The sequence below is a fragment of the Malaclemys terrapin genome, chromosome 1 (genome assembly GCF_027887155.1).
Source record: "Malaclemys terrapin pileata isolate rMalTer1 chromosome 1, rMalTer1.hap1, whole genome shotgun sequence".
NCBI lineage: Eukaryota > Metazoa > Chordata > Testudines > Emydidae > Malaclemys > Malaclemys terrapin.
The window spans coordinates 161,628,114-161,650,774 of record NC_071505.1 but is presented as its reverse complement, the minus strand read 5'-3'; the positions used below and the strand labels follow the sequence as shown (position 1 = coordinate 161,650,774).

General features: G+C 43.4%; 1 protein-coding gene across 3 annotated transcripts in view; it reads right to left on the bottom strand.

Annotated features, from left to right (window-relative positions):
- NECTIN3 (nectin cell adhesion molecule 3) overlaps nucleotides 1-21,306 on the bottom strand; it is a 209,382-nt gene extending 188,076 nt beyond the window's left edge. Inside the window, exon 1 of one of the 3 annotated variants that reach the window (XM_054045629.1) lies at nucleotides 21,043-21,306. In XM_054045629.1, the coding sequence (XP_053901604.1) occupies nucleotides 21,043-21,184 (142 nt within the window). In that variant the 5' untranslated portion in view covers nucleotides 21,185-21,306. The remainder of the gene's footprint in view (nucleotides 1-21,042) is intronic. The other 2 variants (XM_054045638.1, XM_054045620.1) reach the window with 2 other exon arrangements.
- Between the last annotated feature and the right edge of the window lie 1,355 nt (nucleotides 21,307-22,661).

The following is a 22,661-nucleotide window of genomic DNA, read 5'->3' as shown; positions in this document are numbered from 1 at the left end:
ATGAAAACAAAGTCAAGCACTGATGGCGAGGCTTAAAAAGCACAGAGCTTAAGAGGCTCAAGAAAACTCAGCAGTCAGACACAGGAAACTTGGCCAGGTGAGAACAGAGGAACATGTCTTTGTAGCATAGGGTCATTAAGTGCAGAACCAGCTGAGGAAGAAGCAAACTGGCTGCACAGAAGAGAAACTCCATGATTTGGAGAAGCCAAATATCAAAATTGGTCTCTTTGGCTAGGAAGTCAGCTAATGTGGTCTCCCCTGATGGAACAACTGCTGAGCAGAACACACTTCTTAAAAGGGACCCGCACCCATGAGCCTCCCAGCCCAGGTCAGCAGACCCAGGCTTGTGCGGCTCACACTACCAGGCTAACAATGGCTGTGTAGACAGCACTTTGAAGTTGCATCTCAGGCTGGAGGGTCAGGCTCTGAAGCCCACTCCTCCTCCGTAGGCTTTGGAGTCTAAGCTCCAGCCCAGACTGCACCATCTGCACAGCTATTTTTTGTCAAGAAAAATGTGAGATTAAAAGCTGAAGGTGGTGTAGTTTTAAAGTTTTGTGCCTGAAAAGAATATTCCACAGGGATATGAAATAGGGAAGTCAGTCATGACTACTTAAAAGCTATATTTGATAAAATGGTACTCCTATTATTTGTAGCAAGGTCATATCTGTGGGTGGGTAAATGAGAAGGTCTTTTGTATCAAGTGTTAAATTAAAATCTCAATTAATTACCTGCTGTTAAACTTTGCTCTACAGTTCAGTCTTAGTGATGCTAACAAAACCAACAATTAATTAGATAAATTACTGTTTATAGTCACATTTTACCATCTGCAAGGAATTCTAAAGAATAATTACAAAAACTTAGCTCTGGGTAACATTCACACTGTCTGAAAGTTACCATACCACCTTGTAACTTATTTCTCTCCTTACAATAGATTCATAGATTCTAGGACTGGAAGGGACCTCGAGAGATCATCGAGTACAGTCCCCTGCACTCATGGCAGGACCAAATACTGCATTACTTTATAATTTTAGCCATCTTTAGGAGGACTACGCATGAAAAGTATGAATCCTGTTGATTACACCAGCTAACAATGGAAGCAACACCTTGTACAGCCTTTTAACTTTCTACACCCCTGTAAGATAGGATTCACAGTCAGTAACTTTCTTTCATGGATTCTTAATTTTCCATGATTGTCTTTATTTTGAGTTGGCTGTCTGTGTGTTAAATGTTAAAAAAAAAAAAATGTTCTAAGCCTAAGTAGGGAAAGGTATTAGAATACTCAGATCCCATGGTTAATAGGATTTCACCATATTTCATACTCTGGAAGTCTACTTGAACTTCAATGGTTTATCTGCTTCTCAGACAAATTAAGCACAAGATCTAAAGCACACTGGTCGCCTAAGGACTCATGTGCAACAAACAGTGTTTTCTGCACATCCCTCAGCACCCAAATTTTAATAAATAACTTTGTAACCTGAAAGGTGAGAGAGATGGTCAAGTTTCTACTGTAGACTGAGTAAATATTTTAAATTAAGTCAACGTTGATCAAAATGAGTGTTATTTTTGCATACCCCAATTTCCTAAAGGTGGATATTTGGTGTTTGCTATTAATAAGGTCCATAGACTAGGCACCCAATTATCACTGGACACTCTTCAAAGACTTGGGTTCTGGTCACATTTGTGGCAATTGTTACCAGGTTGTTCTTGTCTTAATAAAAATCATGATATTCCATCCCATAAACAAAAATATTGGAACGCATCCATGTGTTCTGTGATGTAAATAAGACAAACCAAGGACTCTTAGCAGCATTCAGCCCTCTGGATGGAAACTATCCACTTAGGGACACATCTCAAAAGAACCATCGTTATTGCACAAGGTGAGTAGCTTCTACAGTGGAGAACCCATAGGGACGTTACTCAAAGGAGACTCCTGAACAGTGCCTATGACTGAAGGCTGGGACTTTGGAGTAGAGTCTGGGACTTCGGAGTAGAGTCTGATAGGTGGCACCAAAATTGACATCTGCAGCTGAATCCCCCAGGATGGCATAGTTTTCTGCAAAGGTGTTTGCGGATGCCCAAGTAGCTGTTCTGCAGATTTCTGATACAGGGATACCCTTGGAGAAAGCAACAGAAGCAGAGACTGACCTTGTAGAAAGCAGGCATATTGAAGACGGGGATGTTACATTACACAATTTGTAACCATTTAATACAGACCAGCATCCACTTAGAGAGTCTGAGCTAAAATTATTGTACCTTTTGACCTGTCTGCAACAGAGAGGAAGAGTCTAAGATTTTCTGAAGGCTCTTATCTTGTCCAAATAGAAGGCCAAGGCTCTCCTCATGCCGAGTGTATTGAGGATGGCTTCCCCATTATCCTGATGGAGGTCTGGGATAAAAGACTGGAAGCTGAATAACCTGATTTATGTGAAATGCGGAAGCCACCTTGGGAGTCAACTTCGGATGTGGTCTAAGCACAGCCGCCCACACAAGAGGGAATTTACATTTCCCACAGCCGAGGGAGAGGAAGGAGCTGCTGATCCAGCTCCTCTGGAACAGCCCCATCAGCCAAAGAAACTTCTTGCGCAGCTCACAGCTAAGGGCTTTGGGTTCCTCCGTGCCAGCAGGGAGCAGCAGTTCATTTTCCTGTTTGCACTCCACTGTGGCAGGAAACTCAGGAAGCAGCAGAAGTCCCCCTGCCCTCCCTAAATGGCACCCTGCTCCCTCTGCCCTGGAAAGGGACCACTTTTACCTGTAGTGGGAGCCAGGCTAGGAATTACAGCCACATGCTGCAGAAGAGCTCATCTGCTGGCTCCCTGCCAAACAGCTGATAGACAGCTGCATGCTACAGCTGATTGGCTGGAAACAGCTAATCCTGCCACCTGCCAAAGGAGGAGGGCCCCGCATGCACAAGAGTGGATTTGCGGCTTCCACAGAAGAGCACCCACTATTTTTGTTTCCCGTGAGTGCTCCAGCCCTGGACCACCCACAGAATTGGCACCTATGCTAAGGCCACGTGGTGGTAAGGAAGAATTGGAGCAGCATCAACCCACGCTGCCTCTCATATCCTTAGTCTGGAGCATAAGGAGAGCTACCACATGCGTACAGACCAATGGACGCTGCTTTGAAGAATTTCCTGACTCAGGCACATGGCAAGCATGTATACCTAGATGTGGAATATGCATAAGGATAATCACTCGAGAGGAAAACAGTTGTGTACTGAGAGTATTGTCTGGAGGACCCTTGCTTTTTTTTTTTTTTTTTTTTTTTTTTAAACCAAAGTTGGAAGTGTTGTGATTAAGGTAGAGAACTGCAGGAACATAATGGGAAGTCTCATGGTTAGGGCAGTTTTACACAGCCCTGGAGAATTCTCTTCCTGTGCCACAGAGTCCCCAAATGATGCTAGATAGGTCACTTATACCAACTTTCCACATGTGTTCACTAATTGTGAGCATCTCATTTCTAGGTGCCTGACTTGAGACCCTACATACTGATTTGCAGAAGGGCTCAGCAACCACAACTACAACTTAAGGCAATGGGAGCTCTTATAGGCACACACAATGCGCTATAAAATTTAATCTGAAATAAACAAAAACAGGCCTTACGCGTCACAAATTGGGCATCCATAGCAAGTGGAAACTTGTGACAATTTTTGCTTCGATCTGTGCCTCAGTTCTGCAACAAGCAGTAATAATAATTATGAGCATGTTGTAAAGACAGTTTAATTGATGCTTGTCAAGCACTCATTCAATGGCGAGCCCACAGAAGAGCTCATGAGAAGATATTCTATTCAGAGCAGGGTTTGAAGGATATGCAGCAAATAAGGTAGGGGTCACACACTAAACAAAATGAATATTCAACAGTTGCTCATTCTGCAACTGAAGAAGGCAGGGATCCTGAGGAAAAATGTGATCACATAATTGAACACTATCATAATTCATATACTCAAGTGGCCCAAGTTATGTTCAAAAGGTAGCCTTAATTCATATTATCTAACTTGTAAGCACCTCACTTTGCAACAACCTTAACATTTTTAATGTTTTGTATACCACCATTTCATGTAAGAAATATGTCTGACATACCAAGGCAACTAGTTTTCTGACAAAGGTCAGAAACAGTCTTGTTATCCAAGTAACTATTTTATCCCCTTTTCCATCTGGCTAAACTCCTCTTAATAGGAACGACACTAGAGCACCTCCCTGGCCTCTCTTCCTGCTCAGTACATACATAATTCTGTCTGCATTTGTTTTTAGTCCAAAGGCATATACCTTGAGACATTCCTTAGAAGTGACTTGTATTGTGCAGGGGAAAGGGGATTGATTGTCATTAGACTTCCTTGCTGTAGGAGGGAAATGGGACAAATGAGCTCTACTTTTCTCTACACTCATCCCACAAAAAGTTTTTCAAAAAAAAATATATATATATATATATCTATATACACACACACACACACACCCCTTTAATACTACGTCTTCAGTTAACAAAATACAATTGTGACATCACAGGACATACAACTCAGTGACCAACTGGTTTGCTGGTTTGTCGTTTTGTCAGGCTGTAAGGAAGTCTTTTAGTTAACATCTACCTTAAAAACCCAATTCAGTGTTTGGGTACCCAATGGGAGTACCTCTTTATGAGAGGACTTAGCCTCCAACCACTTTAAGAACATAACAATGGCCACACTGGGTCAGCCCAAAGGTCCATCTAGCCCAATATCTTGTCTTCCGACAGTGGCTAGGTACCCCAGAGGGAATAAACAGGTAATCATCAAGTGATCCATTCCCTTTTGCTCATTCCCAGCTTCTGGCAAACAGAGGCTAGGGAGACCATCCCTCCCCATCCTGGCTAATAACCACTGATGGACCTATCCTCCATGAATTTATCTAGTTCTTTTTTGAACCCTGTTATAGTCTTGGCCTTCACAACACTTCACTTTATCTAGCTGTCCAGACAAATCAAGACAGACAAGACTTTTTAAATGCCAAAAACATAAACAAACTAAAACCAAAGACTGTCATTCTGACTTGAAGTGATGGATTTTAATTTATTTATTAAGATGAAGATCCATTCTCTCCTCTTCCCTCATTCTTGACTCCTGCCCTCTCACCACCTAGGGTATTCATTCTTCTTGTCACTACATTTTATTTCTTAAATAGTTTAAGAGGGATCTGCCAACTTCCGCTGACAAAGATGCATGTATTTGTGATCTTACTTTTGCTAATGTTTTCTAAACACGTTCAAATAATTTAAAAAACATTGTCTGAGTGTATATTTTCCTTTGTTTTCCTCCTCTGTGCTCTGTCTATGCATCAACATTTTACCTACAGTGAATTAGTGATAAACACTACATAAATTGAGTTTTATTACTACCTCATCCTTTTTATTCATTCCCAGTTTAATCTTTACTTTCCTTCTTTTAGTCCTAACTTTTACCATCTCAAGTAGCAGATAAAGAAAAGACCAAATTATGACTCAAGCATCTGAAAAAGCCACTCAAAAGATGGTCAAAGTAAAGTACTTATGGGGAGACAAATTACTGTCAATGATCAGAAATCAGTCAATTTTTATTATAGCAAAAAGCTATTAGGAGGACATTGCAAGGTTCTTCACTAGGGTCAGCGTTTGGTATATTAACTGTCTGCTAGAGGAAGTTGACACTGAGGTGACCAAAGAATGAAATAGTAGATTGACCTAACTAAAAGTAGAAGAAAATGCAACAACAGTAGATGAATTTCTTCACTGACAAATGAAAGCTAGAATGAGCTTTTTCAACGTGCTTTACCCTGTTCTATACCAAAAAAAGTTAAATTCATTTCAGTCAAGAGTCATTGTCATAAGCTCAATCAAGACCTGTTAATGTGCAGCCTAAGTCTAAGAAGCTCAAGTGTTAGGATGCAAAAGAATATTGAACATATGATCATATGCACATAACTAATTCCTGGTTACCCTCCAAAGCAGGAGGTAGCAGAAATCAAAGTGATTCAGAAATGGTTATGAAAATTAAAGGCATGAAAATGCTTCCATATTAACAGGGTTTGTTAATATGGGAACATTTTATCTTTGAGGTGGTAGAGGGATATGATAAACATATGAAATATTTAACAGTATACAGGGTATGCCAGGCACACTTAATTCTATTACACTTGTATTTTGAGAGGGTGGACTTTCACAGTGTTTATCAGCAGTACATTTAAATCTGGTACAAAAACTTTCACACAATCGCTTGTGCAACTCATTGCCCCAAGGTACTAAAGCAAGTGGTTTCAGAGCAAAAAACCAACCATTAATATTTATATGCTAACTAGAATGACTGGAGTTTCAATAGCAAGATTAACCTCAAATCAATTGAGATTTAATAAATGCTGTAACTGAGCATACTTTTGTTCCTCCGTGCATGTGCTGGCCTCTAATGGAAGTTACAAAGCAGCTTACCCTTCATGGTCAGTTTATTCCATGACTCGCTACTTCAGGCTCTCTCCTATCTTTCTGAAAAGAAGCTTGTACCGAGCCAGACTCTAGAGTAGCAGCTACAACACTATAGATGGGACATACCCTTCAAGTTCACTGTCATTTTTTAAGTGGCCATGAGAACCACCAGAAAAGGAATCCTGGACCCAAGACATTTTTATGCTTGAAAGCATGCGAGAGCTCACTTAGACTGAGAATACTGCTTATTGCCACCCAGTGAGCCCCCAGGACAATTTCACTGACACATTGCTAGTTCCTCCAATATTATTATCCTCAGATGGGAGGGGTGCAAATGCCAAAGCGTGCATTCCCACTTCCCTAAGGCTATCCATTTTAGGAGATGTACGTGGCTACTACTGTAGCCAAAGTACTTTCTACTACCCTTCTACTAACACATCTTGCACTTGCCAGCTGGGATGTGACTACTGTCAGAGTGGGGGAGAAAAGAAGACTCTTTGGGAAAGCATCTAAGAGGCAGCTGAACCCAATTATTTTCCCCCCAAAGCTCAAGTCTCAAATACTACAATTTCTAGAGAGCCTCCAGAATTAACCTACAGAGCAAGGAGTCCCTTCTCTCCCCAGTAACAGCTACTGCAAAACCACTCACCTAAAGCACACCCATTTTTCAAATTCAATTTATGATTTAAGCAGAAATGTAACTTAAGAAGGGAACGAACTCTGATTTTCACAGAATTCTTTGGAAGATTCCAGAACTACAGAGAGTGAAGAACAGGTATTGTGTACTTAGTGCCCACTAACAAACCGATTTTCTCCTCGTTCCTAGTATCATGAGGTATTTGAAGTCACAGGAAGTAACATTAACAAGCATCTTTGAGTAATGCCACTGTATAATCCCTGATGCCATTCTATCACATTCAATGTAGAGCAGGGATAGGCAACACATGCCGAAGGCGGCACGCGAGCTGGTTTTCAGTGGCACTCACACTGCCCAGGTCCTGGCCACTGGTTTGGGGGATTCTGCATTTTAATTTAATTTTAAATGAAGCTTCTTAAGCATTTTAAAAACCTTATTTATTTTACATACAACAATAGTTTAGTTATATATTATAGACTTATAGAAAGAGACCTTCTGAAAATGTTAAAATGTATTACTGGCAAGCGAAACCTTAAATTAGAGTGAATAAATGAAGACTCGGCACACAACTTCTGAAAGGTTGCTGAACCCTGGTGTAGAGTTACTGCCTGGCAGATTAAACTTCTGCCTCACTTTCTGCTATTGAAATAAGATACCTCACCTTCTTCCACACCAAGCTAAAAAGTCTTTCAGCAATGTTATAGTTCTAGGGAAATCATTGGCTTCACACTTCGGTTTTAAGATTAGTCATCTTGTGGCATTCAAGAATTTTGCCACAGGTTCTTCACTTGGGTGATCAAGTCCCATAACTGATGATGACTGTTAACCCATTTGAGGAATTCTAAGCCTGTTGGCTTCCTTTGCTCAGGATGTGGAAATCCAGTTTTCTAACCAGCTGAAGACAGCTGTTTCTGTAGCACCAAGCACCCCAGCCCAAACTATGTATTTTTTGTTGCAGACACATCCCTTATTACATCCATCTGTTATCCAGAATCAACTCAGCTTTTCAGGACATGGGGTCACAGTTTCAACTCTAGTGAGTTTTAGATTCGACTTCAATCATTAAAAAAAGCCTGAGAGTCCTATTTGAGAACTCTCAGCTACATATCCTTGAAACAAGATCACTAAAAACATCACCTTACCTCTAAATTTGGCTGAAGTCTTACCTCTTGCAGAGCTACCAACCTTGTGCTGAGACTTTTAGGGATGTTGATGAAACCAATCAGGGAGGCTGTTTGGATTCACAGCAAGTTCCAAAGTGTCATGTCCCCATCTTGCCCTCCTTCCAAAGAAACTGGAACTCCTCTCTCTCTCCCCCCACCAAGAAAACACCACCTCTCTTTCTTGTCTACGGCTGGTGGGCCTAGGCCAACTGGGACCCCCCTCATTGTAACCCTCACCCCCATCCCCAGAAAGAGAGAACTAGCCCTAGGAAAGCTGCCCACATATGCTGGATAGGGCCCTTAATTACCTTGGCCTTTCCCAGGATATCCTCCTCCCTCCCCTCCAACTACTTCTCCCCTCCTGACTGCAGTGAGGATCTCATGGTAGAAGACAAGCACTGCTGAAGCCACAGGCCACATGCTGCACTCTAACTGCCCCTTGCAGACCCCGCTGGAGCGCTCTAAGAACCCAGGGCTCATAAACATAGTCCAGCAGGGCCCACGTGGGACAGTTAGAGCACAACATGCAGCCTATGGCTTTGGATGGTGAATCCAGCAGTGCCCCTAATCTATTCAAAATCATTGTGGCTTGCCTCCTATCAGGTCCTCACAGCATATTCTGCTCATGTGCCACAGGGGAGGTAGAGAACACCCTCAATGGCCAAAGCATTAACTACTGTGTTCATCCGACCCAAATAGCAACAAGTGACAAAAAGTGTGTGCACTTGCAAAATTCATAGATTTAACCCTGAATTAGTACTTCCGTAATTATGTGTAAAATTTGGAAGGATTATAGAAAATTTGAGAGGGTTGGCATCTGTGCTGCTGACCCACAATCTGATAAACTGGCACGTTTGGGACCAATTAAGGGTTGCCCTGTGCTTCTCAGATAAGTTTTGAACAACTCTTGCAAAGAAGCCACGGGTCAATTTTAAACACAACCTCCCCAACCATGCCTTAAAAATTGGTTACAGGTGGTCCTTTATTATCAACTGCAGTAGGTATTTTTACTCAGTATTATCATGTGGCGTAGCCAGATAACTCAGTTCTTCCATATCATGTGAAGCCTTTAGATAATCAGGGTTTGAGTGTCTCTATACAATATCAGCCATCAAGACATTTCCTTTGTGTGCCGCAGTAGATTTATGTCTCAAAACACAAGAGCCATTTTATTTTTTAAACGGCACCTAGCTTTGTTCTTCATTATTTCATTATCTGAATGGCTTGCAGCATCTCACAACTAAAATGCTGCAAATATGCTACCACCTTGTATGCCTGTCTTCTCTGTACTTGTGTATGCATGGTTCTGGTGTTTGAAGACTGTCTGAACATGCTTTTGGGGCTTCCAATCATCTCTGTGGAAATTAACTTTTCACTGAGAGTACAGATGCTCTCAACTGCTGTAGACATGTGATCATCATATAAAGATGTTTGCTGTGTGATCAGTAGATACTTTAAAATTCTTAAACATGTGCTAGAACTGTATCCCACTTCCTTAGTCCATTTAAAGTAGTTTGCAGAGTGTTTCAAAATAGATTATATATGACTTCATTCTAATTTCTATTATAGTTAGCAGCTGTATAAGTTAATACACTCACAGGTAGTGGAAATTGTTTGTTGGTTTTTATACCACCCATTGTAAATTCCAATCGCAAGTTTTCATTCTGGCATATTTTTCCCTCCATTTTTAGCCCAGCTGTCTTCTTAACATGTTTTAATTTTAATTTCTGATGTCTATCCCAGAGAAGCTTCCACTCCCCTCCAAGACTAGAAGGGTATTTTTCTTGCTCGTGTAGTATTTGTAGTTGTTCTCATGCCATCTCTAAGAAAGCTAGAGGAATAGCTTCCCAGTGGCATGACTTTTTTCAGTTTAGCACCATCACGTTAAATTCAAGTGTGCCAGATTGTGCTAACTACATTTAGTGTAGTCATCTTGTTGCATCATTTAATTTTTTGGAGTTATCTTCAATGGCAAAAGTATACATTGCCACCTTATTGCTTCAGCTTCTTGTAGTCTACAAGGTACATCATCTTCCTCCCAGCCTACCTTCACAGTCACCATGGGACATACTACTGTCAGCAAAAATCAAGTACTCTGCTTTATGATTCTTCTCCATCATTTCTTCACTTTGGTAAGCAGCAGAATTTAGCCTTAGCTCTGTGCTGAGGGCCGCAGTACATCTCCTTCTTGCAAGAGGGTCTGTATTCGTTCTCCTATTACCATCAAATGCCAACACAGTTTTTATTGAGGCTCATCAGATTAGCCACACTGATCCCATGAATGAACAGGATCTAACACAAATATTTGGCCATGCAATTGTCCCAGCCCTTTGACTGCAACTCTAGACTACTTCAATTTAGGGCTAGGGCTCATCTCCTTCAGTTCCTCTTCAGCAGTCAGTCACTTCTGAATCTTAACCTGTTATTAATTTAACATTATATTTAATTAATATATTTGATTTAACACTATATAGAACAAAGTCAGCGAGAGACTGACTCTGGGGCTGAAGATCTCATCTTCTTCCACCTGCTATTGAGAAGGGGTTGAAAAATCAATACCCTACCATAAAATCCATCTGACATGGAAGGAACATACTGAACCCAAGCAAAGTAAATCATACCCATCTCCTGGATTCCTTTGTTTCCAAGAGAGTCCCCCCGCGCCAGCTTCTTGAACATTTTTTTGCACAAGCTTCCATTGGCTGTTTAGACCTCATCTGTTTTGTATTCTTTACTATACCTGCCCTGTATCAAGGGAAGATGTGTTTTATTGTTTGTTTTTCCACCTAGGTTCTTTCATGACTAGTTGCACTATGGTTCCACTACTTTCTTGAAGGTAACTTACACTTTCACAAGCTCAGATTGCTACACCAGCTGCATCACTATTACATCATCATCAAGTATGGTTTTCCTTTTATTCTTTTTTTATTTTAAAGACTGCCTATTGAACTCACTTGTTCACTGATTCTGTGACAATGGTGTTTTATTCATACGTTTAAGAACTTCCATGCTTTCTCTAGGTTGTTCACTTGAGTAAAAGCACGCCCATGCAGGTATTGCATTCTTCTGTGCAGCAAACTCCATTTTCAATTTCTAGTCAATAATGCAATGGTTCTTATCTACCTCCAAGAAACTTATCAATATTTTTTTTACTTAACTCACCACTGTTTGAGTTAGTGAGAGGACCTGTAATTGTTTCTGTTCCATTTATTTATCTGGAGACACCATTAAGGCCTCTCAGGCCATTAGGGAAGAGTCAATGCAGCTTCTGAAAAGGGAAGTCAGACCTCACCAATCTATTAGATTTCTTTGAGGGGGTCAATAAGCATACGAAGAAGGGTGATCCAGTTGATACAGCATACTTGTAATTTCAGAAAGACTCTGACAAGGTCCCTCACCAAAGGCTCTTAAGTAACTAAGTAGTCATGTGATAACAGGGAAGGTCCTCTCATGGATCAGTAACTGGTTGAAAGAAAACAAATGGTAGGAATAAATGGTCAGTTCTCACAATAGAAAGAGGTAAATACTCAGATCTGTGCTAGCCAACATTCATTAATTATCTGAAAAATGGAGTGAACAGCGAGGTGGCAAAGTTTGCAGATAATACAGAATTACTCAAGACAGTGAAGTTCAAAGCTGACTGCACAGAGTTACAAGGGGAATCTAACTAAACTGAGTGACTGAACAAAATGGCAGATGAAATTCAACACCGGTAAGTGTACAGTAATGCACAGTGGAAAAAATAATTCTCTATATCTAAATAAAAATGATGGGTTCTGAATTATCTGCTACCACTCAGAAAGATCTTGGAGTCATCACAGCTAGTCCTCTGAAAACTTCAGCTCAGTGAGCAGCAGCAATCAAAAAGGCTAACAGAACTATTAGGAAAGGGACAGAAAATATCCTGCCACGGTTCCCAATCCTGCTGGAAAGGCGTAACGAGTGGGGTACCGCAGGGGTCTGTTTTGGGACCGGCTCTGTTCAATATCTTCATCAACGACTTAGATATTGGCATAGAAAGTACGCTTATTAAGTTTGCGGATGATACCAAACTGGGAGGGATTGCAACTACTTTGGAGGACAGGGTCATAATTCAAAATGATCTGGACAAATTGGAGAAATGGTCTGAGTTAAACAGGATGAAGTTTAACAAAGACAAATGCAAAGTGCTCCACTTAGGAAGGAAAAATCAATTTCACACATACAGAATGGGAAAAGACTGTCTAGGAAGGAGTACGGCAGAAAGGGATCTAGGGGTTATAGTCGACCACAAGCTAAATATGAGTCAACAGTGTGATGCTGTTGCAAAAAAAGCAAACATGATTCTGGGATGCATTAACAGGTGTGTTGTGAGCAAGACACGAGAAGTCATTCTTCCGCTCTACTCTGCTCTGGTTAGGCCTCAGCTGGAGTATTGTGTCCAGTTCTGGGCGCCGCATTTTAAAAAAGATGTGGAGAAATTGGAAAGGGTCCAAAGAAGAGCAACAAGAATGATTAAAGGTCTTGAGAACATGACCTATGAAGGAAGGCTGAAAGAACTGGGTTTGTTTAGTTTGGAAAAGAGAAGACTGAGAGGGGACATGATAGCAGTTTTCAGGTATATAAAAGGGTGTCATAAGGAGGAGGGAGAAAACTTGTTTACCTTAGCCTCTAAGGATAGAACCAGAAACAATGGGTTTAAACTGCAGCAAGGGAGGTCTAGATTGGACATTAGGAAAAAGTTCCTAACTGTCAGGGTGGTTAAACACTGGAACAAATTGCCTAGGGAGGTTGTGGAATCTCCGTCTCTGGAGATATTTAAGAGTAGGTTAGATAAATGTCTATTAGGGATGGTCTAGACAGTATTTGGTCCTGCCATGTGGGCAGGGGACTGGACTCGATGACCTCTCGAGGTCCCTTCCAGTCCTAGAATCTATGAATCTATGAAATCTATGAATACAAAATCCTGATACACCCATACCTTGAATACGGTGTCTAGTTCTGGTTGTCCCATGTCAAAAAGGATATAGTGGAATTGGAAAAGGTTCAGAGAAGGGCAACAATGATTTTCAAGGTGATGGAACAGCTTCCAGACAAGGAAAGTCTAAAAAGATTAGGGCTCTTCATCTTTGAAGAAAGGCCACCAAGAGAGAGGAGGGATATGATAAAGTTCTGTAAAATCATCAATGGTGTGGAAAAAGTGAATAGAGAAGAGTCATTTACCTTTTCCCAAAATACAAAACCAAGGGTCATTTGATAACATTAATGGGCAGCAGATTTAATACAACATACAACTTACCTGCGGAACTCAATGCCACAGGATGTTGGAGGTGAGAAGTATAACTGGGTTCAAGAGAGAATTAGATAAATTCAAGGAAGATAGATTCATCAACATCTATTAGCCAAGATGGTCAGAGATGCAATTCCATGCTCAGAGTGACCCTAAACCTCTACCAAAAGCCAGAGGGGGAAAACAGAAGTTCACCCCAACTACCTGGTTCTTTGCACTCACCTGAGCTCTGGTACCAGCCACTGATAGAGACAGGATACTGGGCTAGATGGACCATTGGTCTGACCCAGTGGGGCAGTTCTTATGTTCTGAATGTAGTTTCTTGTGGAGGATTCAACTTGGGCATTTTCTTTTCCTTGGATTTCTGCCAGTTCACAGTGAGTCAAGTTTCTTATTTATTTCTTACCAGGTTTAGGGCACATTAACTCACATCTACATACAGCAGCGTTTTTACCTCATGCTCAAACTTACCTGGTGGCGACTGGACAGACTGACAATATCCTGAACAAGTTTTATTAATTAAGCCTATCTTAATTGCATTCAATGAAGTTTTATTGATTTAGGATTAATACTTTTGGGGTATATTGTATTAAAAATGCAATTGTATATGCGTTGATGCTGCGTACATACCTTCTTTAGTGGGGGGGGGGGGGGAGAGAGATACTAATATTCTTTCTCCATTATCAACACTTTGAAGCCACTGTTCTGGAAAGATATGCATATGCTAGTTCAAGCTGGATTCTCTAGGGACCAGCATGACCCCTGGTACACGAAGGCCCCAATCCTTAGGACAGGGTTGGAAGGACCGGGTGCTTGTTCTGAGCTCAAACTATAATGAACTTGTGGAATCCTCCTTGGGTGGGGATTTGAAAGTCTTGTCTTGACGAATCCATGTTAGGGTTGGGTTTAAATCTGGTAAGCTTATTAGCATGCACGTAGGTTCATTTTCTGTACCATGTTTTCTCTGTTACGTTTTTTTATTTTAAGACTAAAGTAGGCTTGCATACCACTGTGTGGTACCTTACAACTGTAGCAATTACACTTCTCTGAAGAAAAAGCAAGCAAGCAGGTGGCCTTTGACAACCAGTCTGTGCTGGGAAATACACAATGAAGGCAAGGAATGGTGTTGCCTGAAAATATCCTAGTTAGGAGGAAGAGGGACACATCTCTCCATCCAAGAGGGGCAACAGCTGCAGAACTAGAAGCCTGAGAGTGGATGCCAGTATTAAAGGGAAATACAGGTGCAGTTGCCCTGAACTGTGACAGTGGTGACTATCAGAGACAGGAAACTGAAATAGATGAGCCTTGGATGTGATCCAGTATTGAAATTAACACGTTCCTATGTCAATACATCTCAGCCATAACCATCATCTTATTCATGGTTGGAAGTGATCCCTCAAGTTTCTCTACTTCCTTTTAGGCCCGCTACACAACTCCATCTGCTTTTCCTGTTATCTGTAACAAGAAGGTACACATAGTCACACATGCCTTTTTAGATTACCTGTCAAACCATTTTAGCAATAACAGAAAGAGCCAGGATGTTCTGAAATACCCCAACTTAGAAAATTGGTTTAATCTAACTAGAGTTTACCTTGTCTACTGGCTTCAGTTTTACTAGCTTTTCAATGGAAATCAAATAATCTCAAACTCTGTATGACCAGTCTGCTGCTAATTTCGATGGACAAAACACAACAGAAGTTTATGCACACATTGTAGCCTCTTCCTCCCATTTCCTTCTTCTCCCCCACACACTTGCATTTCAATTTCTACAATCCAACCTATTTAACCATCCTTCTTTTTAAAAGCTTCACTATACTCTCAAGTTCATACGCCAATTTTTCCTTTAAGGAATATAAATTTTTTGACCACCAACTTAAACTCAACCCCCTCTCAGAGATATTTCTTGTCAAGCTTCAGTAAAAAGCAAAAAAAAGGATTTTAAAGCTACTGTTTCAATAAAGCTTTTTTTAAAAAAAAAAAAGACATACAATATTTCCTTGAGGCTACCTTGCATTTAAAACTGCATACTTTATTATATCGTTCCCATTCACCTTACTTTTGTTTATGTAGCTTTCTGCTTCAATTTGTGTTTTTACACACCACAGATCTAAGAAAGAAACAAGGTAAGGAAGCAGTCATTAGTTGACACTTATGAGTAGAACTGCTTTACAACATGGGCACTACAGTGGCACAGGTGCACCTGTAGTGTAGATGTGCCTTCAGAACTGCACTACAGTACCGTTACTGACGTTAGTGGTAAGCAGTGCAACAGCATTGGGAGTTCAGGCAAGTTATGGATCAATGAGCATCAATAACAGAGGTTCTACTGTATAGCTGGAAAAGAAGCATTAAATAAAAACTCAAAGGTGCTGCTAGTCATTCCCGCCCTTCCCCCCCCCCCCCCACAGACCGTTTTGGATTCTGCTTGAGTAACGATGACAGAAGGTCCATACTCCTAGATCATAATGTTCTCTTCCATAAGGGCTCAGAACTTTTAAGGTCCTCTCTGGTTACATACCAGAAGTTTCACTTTGCACTATAGCAATGTATATCATGTGCTATTTTTCTTTATTATTGCCCATTATTGATAGGACTGGTGGAATAATGCACTGGTAGTAACAATGTGAGACCCATGGCACATCTACACTACAAACTTAAGTTGACCTATGTTAGGTCAACTTACAGCCACTGTAGAAATTACTGCGGTGGTTCATATCCTCACTACCCTCCTTCTGTCAGTGGTGCACTTCCATCAACTTAAGAGAGTCAGTGAGGAGGGCTGAGAGCCCAGTTTCTCAGCTCTGCATGCAGCTCTCCATCAGGAGCCCAGCTAGCTATCTGGCTGGGAGCGGAGAACCTGGGCAGCAGCCCAGCTCTATTTGGAGCCCCCCCACCTGCCCTGGGGTGACAACCCACGCCTGGCTTTCTTGTCAATTTCATGGTTCTAGCAGGATGAAAAGAATGACAGTCAACAGCAGATGTAAGTAATCCATAGTGTCTACACGGACACTGCGTCCCCCTAACTACACTTACATAAGCTTTACTCCTCTCATGGATCTGGAGTTATGATGTCGGTGTACTGGGGCACTTACATTGGCAGGAGTAAGGCTGTTGTATACATACACATAAGTAGGTTGATGTAAGCTGCTTTACATCAATTTTACTCTGTAGTGTAGAACACAGGTCCCAGAGTAGACCTGTTCTCTGGCTGTGACACCAACAACATGCCCAAACAAGCTCTGGCAGCGAGATTATATCTGTGTCTGACCATTTTCTCAATGTTAGAGCAAAGAGGGTCATATATGGTTTCTACCAAAAGAAAAGAACTAGTTGATTGTTCTTGTTCTTGTAAGATGTAGGTACATGAAATATGGTGTTCCAAATCCACTGGGAGTCAAACTTACCACTTGAGGAGGGGAAGTCACAGGGCTGACCTGATCCACATAGGAACAATGGACCTCCAACAAAGGAGAGAGTTTTGTTTACGGTCTAAAAAAGATGAAACCTTGAGCATACTTCAAAGACAAGCAAACCTAGGAGAGTTCTCAGAAATCAGGACCCTTTTGGGCAAGAGACAATGATATGTGACTGTATAAAAATGAAGGGGCACAAGTGATGATCCATTACAGGAAAAGGAACTCTTCCAGCATGAGTCTCACAAAAACTGAATCCCAGATTTTGGAAATGGACAAGTGCTTCAAGGAATGACCTGTGCGTGAGAGATACTAACAAGTTACCTTATAAGACAGGAAAGTAAATATAGGCTATAGATTGCATGTTATGTTTTTCCATTTACCTATAGCCTTATGTTTCCAAATACTTGCTTTTACGCAAATCTCTCTCTCTTATAAACTTCAGTCTGTTTCCTGTCTAATCTCTTTGTGCTGAGGAAAGCATGAACCAAGGTGTACTGCTTTCTGAGGCAGCAAACCCAGACACCTACAGTGCACATTGAAAGCAAAGGAGTGGGCACTGGAGTCTACCAAAGTGAGAGGTGTAAATTGCTAACCTGCACTGGGAAAAAATGAGGGTCGTAGAACCTAAAGCTAGTTAGTAACAGGGAAAGGTTTACTCTGGTGGGCACGAACAAGTTTCTCTCATGCCCAGGAAGTGTCCACACTCGTACCCGGCAGCATTTAAGCATTGTGGTGGTAGCAATGGAGGAGGAGATAAGAAATCATGCAAGTGGGAAATTTTAGCCAAAGATTTAGTACAGACAGTTTAAGGACTCTTTGTTGAGAGATAGCAAAATGCCGTTGAAGAATCACTAAATATTTTCTTGTATAGATGTAGGTAGCCTGAAGCACAAGACCCTCACCCAATACAAGTTTTTAATCAGGCTGAAAACACTGCACTACATAAAGCAGGCATTCCAACTTTTTGACAAGCCTTGTGTTGTTTAAGTGTAATGAAATGGATAATGGAATTCAATGTAGTTTACATAGATCAAAGGTCATCCAGAACCAACAGAGATTTTAGCCAACAAGTTTGTCAAGGCTACAAAAGCATGCCTTTTACCACTTGCAATATGAATATTAGTTAACTGTAACCCAAGAAATGCATTACTAGGCTTGATCATTAAAAGTTTGATCATCAGTTTACCACTGATTCAGTCTGCTACTGTCTACTTGGCACTGGTCATTTATCAATATTCCTGCATCTTACACAAGTGCAATTAGTTTCCTCTTTAGAAGACACAGAACCTTTTGACATGCAGCCATGGAGATATTAGTTCTTGAACTGTGGTTCCCCCAAAAAGTTAACTTATGTTTTATTCATGAGACACCCAGGAAAACATACAAGAGCTCCAGAGGTCTCGTATTCCTTTTACTCTAATCTGCATTATAGAGTTGCAATATTTAGAGCTGCCCCTCAGAGCTCTAAATAGATTAATGCCAAACCCAGTTTGATTCAACTCCTCAGTTTCAGGGAAACACTTCTGCAAGATTTACAGTAGAGACACTACCTGGCTGAAGTAGTATCTTTTATTGGACCAACTTTTGTGACATTTTCTGTGGTCAGAGAGACTTTCCAACTACCTGCTATTGGCAGCATAAGCACTCCACTCTGGGCTCCACAAAAGATACTGCCACCCACCTTGTCTTATATCCTGGGACCAACACAGTTATAACAACACTAGTCATTTTTTATTTAAACACAAATTTGAAAGAAACGTGCCTCCCTACTGTGTTTGCAACCCCTCCCCATTACAGTACAGGGCTAGTGCATGAGATCCCGACTGATTCTTATTCTTTTTACTCAGTCTAGAGGAAAAACAAGTTGTCAGCATGAAGTTTTATATTTTAATAAATATTTTTTTAAATAATAATTAAAATATGGTTGTCTTGAGAGTCCCTTCAGCCAAGTATAAGACATGGTAACTCTGTGTGTCTAATTAACTACTGATTATCTGGCAATTTTCTAGTCAAGAAAAACATGTCAAAACTACAATTATAATTTCTGTGTAAGTTTACAGACATCTAGTTTTCAAATCTATTTATTCAGTGTAATAATTACAGTAGATGAGCTGAATTTTAGTTGTCTAACAACTTTCAACCCAAAGGTCAGAAAAAGAAAAATAATCCATATAAAGATTTGATACTGTACTCTGGAAGTGATTTCTGCATGCCACACACCAAATACACATATGAAAGCTCTGCTTAACCACTTGCAACTCCACTAATTCTGCAGCACTTCTAGATCATACAATACTTCACATCTATGCCAACAAGACCATCTCTCATCTGGACTTAACTCAGTTACCTAACTCTGCACAACCCAAGTTGTTAAATCAAATGTTGCACATTTAACTTTTGTGCTAAACTCAAAAAATAACCATCTCCTAGACAGATGAAGCTAAGCCTGTTAGCCATTCACACACAAAACTGCTTACACTATCATCTTCAAATTCAAAGCAAAACAAAGCTGAGTTCACAATAAGCATGACTGAGCCCACGAAAATCTCATCTTGCAAAAAACAGAAAGCAGTAAAGTACGGTGTACGATTATCCAGAGCTCTCTTGAGCCTGAGCGCGATTCCAATTGTTATTACCCCACCCTTGTGAAGCACACTTTGTGATAGTCTGCCCCCTCAGGCAATGATGCAGCAGTTCGCACTTCCAGCAGCAGCCCTCTCCTTTCCTCCCTGCAAGGGCATCTCGCTGAATACAGAAACGCTGCCGCAAAGCACTCTCTCGGCACACTGCTCCCAGTCTCTGTATGAAGCCCACCGCCAAGAGGGTGCACAGCAAGCGATAAGCAGCAGCAGAGGCCTCGTTAGGTACTTAGTATTGCGCTGGAAAGTGACATAATTGCTGCTGCGTTAATTTCTTTCTTACAACCGACCAATACCAAGTCCACTTTCCTCCTGTATTCCCCCATAACTCGTAATGCGAACACGCCGTACCCCCTTTCTTTTCCAACAAGACACTGAGTAATTTCAACCATACTGCCGACTCCGCAAGAGCAGAGTTGGGGGGAGTCTAAGTCTCCCACACATGGCTACATCAAACCACAGGTGGGTCCCCGTGGTTTAAGCCCTCGCTCTCAGTAAGAGCAGTAGCAGATTCAAAGCAAAGGCGTGAAGGGGTCGTGTGACCGCTTCGGAGGGGACAAAATGAGCTTTCCACGGCAGGGAGGAAGTCTGAACAAGTACACCCCCAAAGCAGCTACCCCTGATAGCAAACATCATGGGGAGGGGGAGGGAGAAGAAGAGCAAGCGTTCAAGCGACAGCATCAGAAACAAGGAACATTTCTACACCTCTATGAAACACCGTCGCACACGTGCAGAAAACCCACCCCCTCGACTCCCCCAACACACCCGGCTGTGCACGCTGTACCGCTAGCTCCTATTTCTCCAGCCAAGGGGCGAGAGGATCAAACAAGCAGACCTCGATCCCGACTCCACAAGCTGGTCGGTATCAACTCGCAGTGTCAGGGGGGAGAGAAAGGACCCCAGACCCGCAAATAGCACCCAGCCCCCCGGGCTGTGATTTACAGACCCACGTGCTGAGCTGGGCGGCTGCAGTTACCCCGCGCCCCGCGTTATGCAGCGTCAACTCGGCTCCAGCCACCAGCTGTTCCGAGCCGGAGTCTCTGTTTTTGGAAGGGGGGGTGGCTGGAGCCTCACCCCGCAGCTGGCGCCGCGCCAGGCTCCAGCCCCACGGAGACACCCCGGCTGCGCCCCGCCCGCAGTAACGGTCCCGCCGCCACCGCGACAAGTGGAATCTAAACACAACCCGCGCCCAGCAACAGCGCCCGGCCCCGGCCCCGGCCAATCCCCCCGCCGGGAGCGGGAGCAGCGGGCCGGGCACTCCCGCCCCCACACACCCGTTATCTCTCCCCCCAGCGCGCACGGGGGGCTCTCGCCAGCCGGGCTCTTCCCGTCACACGTACCCCCGCCGGGAGCCACCTCCCGCCCCGCCCCGCCCCGCCCCGCGAGAGTCCCCCGCAGCCGCTGGGGTCGCCCCCCCCCCGGCCGCCCCGCTGCAAAAACTTTCGCCGAACTCCGGCAACTGCCCCGGCCCCGCCCGAGGAAAAGTTTCACTCACCGCAGCAGAGGAGCAGCCCGAGCCCCAGCAGCGCCGGGCCGGGCAGCGCCGGGGGCCGCCGCGGAGGGGACGAGGCAGCATCCGCGGCGGCAGCGGAAAGTTCCCAGCGGGTGGGAGGAGCGGCCGCCGCGGTCCGCGCCATGCTCCGGACTCGGCTCCCAGCCGCCGCTACGATCCCAGCCCGCCCCGCTCCCCCGACCAGCCACCGCCTCCCCGCGCCGGGTCTGTGTGTCACTGAGCGGGGAGGCGCAGCGCCCTCCTCGGAACGGGCCGCACCACCCCGCCGGGGGGGGGGGAGAGCCGCTCGCTCCCACCGCCTCCTTCTCCCCGGGGCAAACCGTTTCGCCCCCCCACGCCCCGCTTTCCAATGAGCCCGCCCACAGCAGGGCGGTGCAGCCCCCGCCGGTCAAAGGACTAGTCCCGGGAGCTGGGGGGGTATCATGCTGTCCTCCCCCCCGGGGGCCTATTGGTACGTCCCGTCCCTCCCCTCTCCTCCCCCTCCCCACTTGCAGCCGCCGGAGGAGGGCTGGGGGAAATCAGTGCTCCGCACTCGCCCGCTGACTGGAGCTGTCCCTCCCTGTGCTTCCTACCCTGCCGCCATCCTTCCCCCGCTGTCCCTCTTCCTCTCCTCCCTGTCCTTCTCCTCTTCTGCCTTCCTTCTCCCCACCACCCTTCTCCGTTCCCCTCTTCCATCCTTCAGCCGGGTCGCCCCCTCCTTATTCCGACCTTTCCTCCGCACTTCCCCCCAAGTTATTCTGCGGCTTGGTGAGCCCCTCATTTTAGGGGGTGGGAGGGCGGCTTTAGCCCCACATTGTAAAAGCCCACAGTCTACACTCAGGAGGACTCTTGAGCAAGCTGGCAGCCGTGTTTCCCCTGTGAGGGGATTCCCTAGGTGAGGCGCTGAAAGACACACAGGCACACCCAGAAACACAGCAAGAGAGAAAAAAAGTGTGCTGTACAGGACAGCGCTTCTTCCATGGATCAGCTGTGGGACCACAGGGCTTCCTCATTACCAAGTGGTGACATAGCTCCAAGTAATCCACAACAGTGCAGCAAGTGACTACAACTGCTAAGAAATGTGTCTTCTCTTTGGAAATACTTCTAGAAGCTGGCATAAAAATGCTGTGGAATTACAGTGTTTTCAGTTATTTCGGAAAAGAGAGAGAGAGCCAGGAAAAAAGGATGCAGTCAGTTAGGTGATAGCTGCTTACTGGATTAACAAATACTTATTTTTGTGGGACATTACTGTCTTTTGATTATGCCAGTCTGGTTTTGACAGCTTTAAGTTCTGTATTTACACAAAAGATACACAATGGGCAGCAGCAGTACAAGCTTCCATACACTTCTCCATCAATGTGTCTAAACTTTTATTGGGGGCAACACTTCTAGAGGTGAGAGGATAATTTATTTTCCTTCTCCATTCTTTACTTGGCATCTCTGCTGAGAATACCAACCAGGGTACAAATCTGTGCCAGCTGTAAGGGTTGTTTTGTGATGCACCTGTCCTCCACAAAGTGGTCTGAGACTAAACTCATTTCACACAGTCCATCAAAGACATCATATGATAACAAGTTTCATTCATTGCTGCTCTAGGGAAACAGATTAGAACTGGCATCAGT